General features: G+C 41.7%; 1 protein-coding gene across 1 annotated transcript in view; it reads right to left on the bottom strand.

Annotated features, from left to right (window-relative positions):
- Positions 1–703: 703 nt before the first annotated feature.
- The window catches only part of LOC307269628 (uncharacterized protein), a gene marked incomplete at its 3' end in the record, with an annotated part of 98874 nt that continues 91794 nt past the window's right edge, over positions 704–7783 (bottom strand). Inside the window, exons 5-6 of the mRNA XM_080052625.1 lie at positions 7176–7414; positions 704–1390 (exon numbers count right to left, since the gene is read on the bottom strand). Of these exons, the coding sequence (XP_079908751.1) occupies positions 704–1390; positions 7176–7414 (926 nt within the window). The remainder of the gene's footprint in view (positions 1391–7175; positions 7415–7783) is intronic.

The following is a 7783-nucleotide window of genomic DNA, read 5'->3' as shown; positions in this document are numbered from 1 at the left end:
TTATTTCAGATTATTCAAAATAAACAACTATGACAAGAATAATAAAAGTGTAATTTAAATCATATCAAACCACGCTGATCTCTGTGACCTTACTAAGAGCGTCATTTGTAAATTATTGAAAGAATTGATGCTACAGTTTAATTTGAGTTTTCAATTGGTGTTGCTGCAAGTCATTTTGAATCTGTTAAGTTCTCACCTCTGTGAACACAAGATTTAACCCTTTAAACCACAACACATGTAATAAAAGGCAGAAAATGATTCATATTTAACCAAAACAAAAAGTTTACATCATACATATCTTAGCTTTTACATTAAATGCATCAGACATTTATAGAAACAAATACATATATTGTTCATTGCATTTGGAATATTTCAATTGGTTTGGTTCTTTTTTTGAAATGGGGATCTTTTTCCAATCTTTTATTTCGCCTTTTCAAGGAGCAGTGTGTAGAATGGATTGTCATTTTCAGGACAGACTTGGTAGAAATGGAATATAATATTCACAGGTATGTTTATATTAGTGTATAACCCCTAAATGTAGGCCGTGATTTTGGACTGCCATGATTCTGAACAAAATACAGTTAAAATTCACAAAATGGCAGAAATTCATAAATCAGATATGATCCTGTGTTTCTTCAGTGAGTTCTTAAATCAAATGAAATGCACAGAGGAGTTCACACATCATGGTCTGATCGGTCCAGGTTTAAACACACTTGTGTTTCTTCAGGGTGGAGTTTGTAGTGAAGCTTTTCATACATTTGACGCAACCGTACGGTTTGTGTCCTGTGTGGATTTGCTCATGCCGTGAGAGGTGAGACGATGAGTAGAACCGTTTGTCACAGTGTTGACATTGGTGTGGTTTGACTCCAGTGTGGATACGCTCATGAGCCCAGCATGAGCCGGAGAAACTGAAGACTTTCCCACAATGCTGACAAGAGTAGATTTTTTCCTTTGTGTGGATGTTTCTGTGATTATTGTAAGAACCTAGCTGGGTGAATCTCTGGCCACAATCCTCACAGCTGAACGGCTTCTCTCCGGTGTGAATATGTTGGTGGCGTTTGAGGTCTCCTGAGCGAGTGAATGTTTTACCACACTGGTCACAGCTGTACGACTTCTCTCCAGTGTGAATACGTTGGTGGACTTTGAGGGATACTGAGTGAGTGAATGTTCCCCCACATTGGTCACAACTGTACGGCTTCTCACCAGTGTGAATACGTTGGTGGATTTTGAGGGATCCTGATTGAGTGAATGTTTTACCACACTGGTCACAGCTGAACGGCCTCTCTCCAGTGTGGCTTCTCTGATGATTTGTTAGGTTCCTCCTCGACCTGAACTCCTTCTTACACTGTTGACAGCGGTGAGGTTTAGGTTTATTTGTTCCTTTTTGTTTCTGTAGCGACAAACAGACAGAAATACAAAGACAGAATGAGTGAGGCAGAGATGTGCAGTCAGGGTCAGCAGTAGGGATGGGAATCGTTAGGATTTTACAACAAATGAAAAGAAGACAAGGACTTTAATACTCAAATGCATTGGAGACACAAGTCACACACATTAGGATGGGGCCAGTAATCACACAGAAGGGACACTTGAAAGGAAAAGACAATGTTGCCTATAAATATAGATTTATATCAATAACAGAGTAGTATCAATGTTGTATAACAGGCTTTGACTTTTTATGGGTGCCGTTGCTGATGTTCCATAGAGCATGTGAGTTAAGTTTAGTTTCAGCTGTGTGTGTCTGAGTGAGAGCTTCATGTCAGTGTGCACCAGCAGGCGGCTCATCTTTATCTGTCTGTTTCCTGTGTATAATACTCCGGGTATTAAGTTCTTGATAAAGTGCCTGCTGCTTTGTTTTCTTTACTGTGAGTTTTGTCACGCATTTGTATGTGCCAATTTGATGTTGAATTTCCTTGGTTCTAATCTAAGTTAAAGCAGCGCTGTTTAGGTTGCTATGGTAGTTAATTGATAGCTTTCCATGTGAAAGGGGAATGTCCTTCACATGCAGTGTAGCCGTTCTGACCTGCAGGCGGCCCAATTGCGCTTTGCCTTTATGTGTGATCTGCTCTTATACACAGTCACCAGGAGTTTGTTTATTTTGTCTGAGTGGAATATTCTGTATGTGACTCTAGGATATTTGTTTCTGTATATTATGAATGCATAGCTCAGTTTGAGTTATTTATTAAGTAACCCAAGTGTTTTCTTTATTCAAGATTCATAGAATTATGTGAGGCCTGATGCTGGGAACACACCACACTGGCCCCCTGCGGCGGTTGGCCGTGTGAACGCAGGAGGCTCGCCGCTTGGTCATATTGGGCCATATATTCCTGACGCCGACGCCGAGATCAGACCCGTCACACTTATGGTGCAACAACAACAACATGGTCCAGCTGTGCCAAAAAATACAGATGTAGGTTCACTGTGTAACCAGCGGCAGTCATGTCACAAATAACATTAAAACAGCTTGAAGACGCACCCCGATCGCAAATACACACACATTAACAGCAATTCAGCAACATACCAAACACAATAACAACAGCAGTGTGTGCTCAGCTGCAAAATTAAAGGCAGACATCAGCCTACCTGAAAGTTAAAGTGCGCCGGGTCTGACGGAGGACAACACCGGTGCTTCGCTGTACTATATTGGAATTCCACACGGACACTGCCGTCAAGTTTGGGTTCATATTATTCTCAGGAACAGCTCACAGCTGGGAGAGTTTCACTATGCTAACTGGCGCTACCTTGGCTAAAGTACAACCAACAGCTAAACAGATGCAAAATACACATATTTGCAGAATGTATTGGAAGCCCAATGTCCTCACTCCACACGCCCACCTCGTCTTGCAGACCACCGGGCAATCTCAACGCTGATTGGGTATCGCGGCGACGCCAAAAAGATAAATAATTTAATCTTCTGCGTCGACATACCATTCTTAGATGCTGTTTAACCCTTATTGAGCTAACCCTCCTTCATTACCTCTCGAACAATATTTTGATTCCTTTCTCCATAAGAAATTATTACATGATAATAAAAGACAACAATTTCCAGAACACATTGAAGTCATTTTCAAAACCTAAAAGATGAAAAACTTTTTTTGATTTTTCCTCTAGAGTTAGGATTTACTAATCGGTTACACATATCATTTAGTGGCCTGTAGAGTAGACCCCAGGAGTCAGTTAATTTGTTAGTTGAGTCTGGGTGAACCTTTAAAGATGTTAAACACACTTTACCTAGTAGTTTACTGCCTCTATAAAGTAAATGTAATGTCCACAACTTATACTTTAAGGGCCGGGGTCCACCTAACGCTTTTTTCGCGCACAAGCGTCATTGATTCCCAATGAGAGGCGAGCGTCTCGGGAAAAAGCTGCAGTGCCCAGCGTCCTTTTCCCGAGTGTTTCACCCTTTTAGTGCTGCCGCTTCAAGCGTTTAGAGTTGAAAAAGGCTCAACTTTTCAGAAAAGAGTCGGGATGTCATCTGCGTTTTTATCAGCGGGCCAATCAGAGAGTAGATCATCGGGACTCCTTGGCAACCCAGAAGATGGAAGAAAAACTTATTTTGCCTAAACAGTGAAACCAGTGTTGCCTGACAGTGCCAGTGGACAAGATGACAAACAGCTTTTTCCTCCGCTGCTCACAGCGTTTTCTCTCTCGCCCCTAAAAAACCGCAAAGTAGACACAGGCCCTAACTGAAAGATTATATATGAAGAACAAACTGAGCGAGCTGGGCAAGAATACAGCTCCAAATGATTCAGAATACAATTACTTTCTTCAAACTCGATCAAATTCATGAGATTCCTAAAATGAAAGATTATATTCTAGACCTGACATGAAGAACTGAGGCTGAGTAGGTGCACAGTGTTTTCCGTAAGCGCCGGCCGCCGGCCATGAAAGCATTTCCAGCCGGCTACTCTTGCACCTCTACTCCACAAGAAAAACAAACATTACTCTTTCTCTTTCCATTTGCCTCTGTCGCATAAATGTTAAACTGAATTCTCATCTATACTGTTCAATAAAGTCAGTTTAACTGAGGGAGTTCAAGATCTAAGAAGACCCCCACCCTCGCATCACTGAATAATCTGCCTGCTCCACGCTGTGGTGTGAATGTGTGTGTGTGTGTGTGTGTGTGTGTGTGTGTGTGTGTGTGTGTGTGTGTGTGTGTGTCAGCGGTGCACAAACACAAGCATGCACTCGTGGTGCATCACTTACAGTGGACGAGCGTTTCGGTGAAATACGCTAAAAACGTGAGGACCAGAGTTGACATGAAATACGCTCGTTGTAACTGCAAGTAAGTGAAATAAAACGTAAGTTGTAAGCCCAATATTGTCAAATCAGTAGGCTACACCTGTTCAACCTGCATTAAACGTGAACACGCAATATTTTAATCTCTTATGTCGGCCCAGAGAAGAACAGCACGCTAGCTCAGCAGTTAACTAGCTAAATAAATCAAGCTGTCTGTCTTTGCCATGAATCATAAAATAATGCATACTTGTATAGCGCTGCTAACTGAGACTAGTGTTAGCAGCCCCTCCTCCCTATAGCTGGATACAGACAGAGGAGAGGAGGAATACTGAACCATGTTTTTCATTCTTTTAAACTTTCCTCAGTATTCTGATGACAGAAATAGACTGATTTAATCTATTGAGACATTGAGTGTATTTAAAAACATTTAGAATAAATTACTTTACATTTATAAGATAGAAAGATCACAACTTTGTGGATGTTTATTTTCATAATATTCTATTTTATATTAATATTTTTATGGAAAATCCATGTCTTTCTTCAATAGCTTCTAATTCATCCGACCCAGTGTTATTTTATTTATTTTATTTTTTATTTAAATATTTCAGGACAATGCACATTGATAAACATAGTCATTCCAACATGTAAATGTGCCAGATTGTAGCCCAGGGGCTAATTTCCATCTGTTGTCCATAGGCAGGTGGATGTTACAGTAGCAGGTGGATGTTACAGTAACATTGCCAAATTATTCCAAAAATTAGTAGGCCTACTACACAGGAAACAGTTGTTCACACAAAATTCCCCAGATTTAAATTCTTAATTTTCCTCTCAAAGTGCACCAGGTTCATAGCCGAACGACCACGGCAAAAGTTTAATTTATCAGTTAATTAAGTCCAGGGCTCCAGACAACATTTTAGGGGCGCAAGCAGAACATTTAGGGGGACACATTGAATGGAGCTGGAAAGCATCTATTCACATTTTTCCCAATTTGAACTATATGAGGCCTACTGATATTGTATTTCCAGCATGTTTTGGACCACACTGACAACAGATGATACAGTTCATTGTGTTTTTGATTTGGCATCACCATGTGAAATCCTTCAGACATTCCTTTAGGAAAAGGCCATTTTCACCACAACCTCTTCTACATCCGAGCCCTCTTATTGTTCCTCTATCTCTGCTGACTCCTCTGTAAGGAAAATTGTTATTGGCCCAAAAGTAACTAGTAGTAGCAAGATGACATAATCAGCTAATTTGCATAACATGGTATTCTGAAAGAGGCAAAATGAATAGAAAATGCTGACCAGGTAGTTTACAAATTAACTAGGCCTATTTACATATTTACAAATTCACTTTACAAACTTTCTTTGTTGCCATATAACAACAAGATTAACTTTGTTATAGATATGCAGTGGCCTATTGAATGTGGACCTATAAAAAAATGTACATGTTTAAAAACGTGCACAGAGCAGACACGGTGCTGTCTGTCTGCTGGCTGCTGCAGGTGGCGGGGGAAGCTATCAGACTGGCCGTGTGAGTGAGTGCTGTCAGCGATGAGGGGTATACAGCCGTTGCTACTCTGCTCTGGTGGGCGCGTTTTTTTTTTAAGTCGCAAGATGTGTCTCTCTGGACTTTAACAGCCTTACGGCCCCCACACACATCCTACCTCTACTGCGCGTCTACCTCGCGTCTGCGTCTGACTTTTTGTCACAGACTGTGAAATCAACGTAGAGCGAGCACACATCCAACCTCAGACGCACTGCTGAGGCGTGTCGGAGGCACGTCTGCAGCGACGCTCCCCTTCACCTCAGGAGGCTCGCCTATTTTTTTCTGAGAGCAGCGCGTCTCTCTCGCGTCTCTGTGCTTTAACTGATAGAGAAATACTCTGCTGACAGTCATACCAGCAGCATTCACTCTAGTTACACGTTTACCCGGTGTGTTTATTTCAAAATAAAACATCCCTTAGTCGTATACGCGAATAATCCCTTTATTTCACGATTTAATTGTGCAATCAAAATCCGAGGGATTTAAAACCTAATTTTCAATTAGTTCTGGCATTTCATTTTTGGATAAATGACACATATAGAGATCCAATATAGTGAAGAAATAAAAAAGATCATGATGAGCGCAACAGTTTTCCGTTGCTCTATCTGTGTCTACGGCCTTCTTCTTCCCCGACCACACCCCCCTCTCTCTCTCCCGTATAAATCAGTAAAGTGATTTTTGAAATACTCTGCTGAGAGTCATATTGACTTCATACTGGCAGCTTTCGCTGTAGTTTCACCATTTCCTGGTGTGTCCCCTTCAAAATAAAACTTCCAACAAGCGAAAATATGGCAAAAGAAAAGAAGAAAAATGGCAATGGGGCGCACGGATTACTGCAGACTCAATATAAATCATATGCATCATAGATGACATGAAAGAACTTCATTTTTAATGGGAATTATCTATGAAAACTCTATGTGGAAAGATAGGGCTTTTAGAAGCAGCGCTGCAGCAGCAGCAGCTGCTGAGACGTTGCATGTGTGTCCGAGAAAAGTCCGAGAGAGGCAGCAGTAAGGTAACGCGACGCGCTCCAGAGGTAGACGCAGGATGTGTGTGGGGCGCGTTAGCGCTACGGCGGAAAGTCGGCAAATAAAGCGGAAAAACTCGGCAGTTGGCAACATGTTAAAGACTTGACGACAGCTGGACACTGCGATGAAAGTAGGTCACGTGATCCGCGCAGTTGATTGTGTAACTGTTCACTCGCGGACTGTCCCTTCTCTTCTCTCTCCCTCGCTCTTAATGCACTAATAATAATGATAATAATAATGAAAACATTTCGGCGAGTTTTCCGCTCAGCCCAGATGAGCAGCAACATGTAAGAGCAGTTAAGTGGGGACAGCACAGACACTTATTGTATTACTGTATTTATGCATTATCACACATTTTCTACGTACCCCAGAGTCATCAGCAGGTGTCTGTGGTGGTGAGGAGACATCTGGTGGTAGTATGGAGGCAGCAGGCTGGGAGGAGGATGCAGCAGGCTGGGAGGAGGCAGAGGAATGTGGCTCATGGAGGAGACCTGCTAGAGTGGAACCAGCTTCTTCCTCCATCATGTCCTCTGTCTCCTCAGTGTCAGGGTCCATCATTAGGGCTCCAGTCTGACTCAGGAGGGAGTCCGCAGCAAGCAGCTCTCCTGTCAAAGAAACAACAGACACACACATTAAAAGCTGTGTTCAAAGCATATGTGTAGCAGAGTTAAAAATGCACTTTCATTTAAACTTTGTATTCGTAAGTTCTATCTTAGTTATTTTTGTATTCATTGTCATTCTTATTCAGGTTTCCAGTGGAAATGACCTGCACATCGCCTTGTCTGTACCCTCTTAAATGTCCGTACCTCCCATTTCCCCTCAATCTGTCGTATTGCATTGCTGTGTCTAAAGACCCTTTCTCGTTAATGTATTGTTTTCTTTAGGAAATTGGGCCATTTATGTTGCATCTTTAGGTGCATATTTGTTTATATTAATACCGCTACATTACCCAGCCGTTTTGTTTTGACTGTAAA

The sequence above is a fragment of the Ammodytes marinus genome (assembly GCF_949987685.1).
Source record: "Ammodytes marinus genome assembly, chromosome: 24".
Taxonomy (NCBI): Eukaryota; Metazoa; Chordata; class Actinopteri; order Uranoscopiformes; family Ammodytidae; genus Ammodytes; species Ammodytes marinus.
The sequence above is the reverse complement of the archived record's forward strand: the minus strand, read 5'-3'. Positions and strand labels throughout refer to the sequence as shown.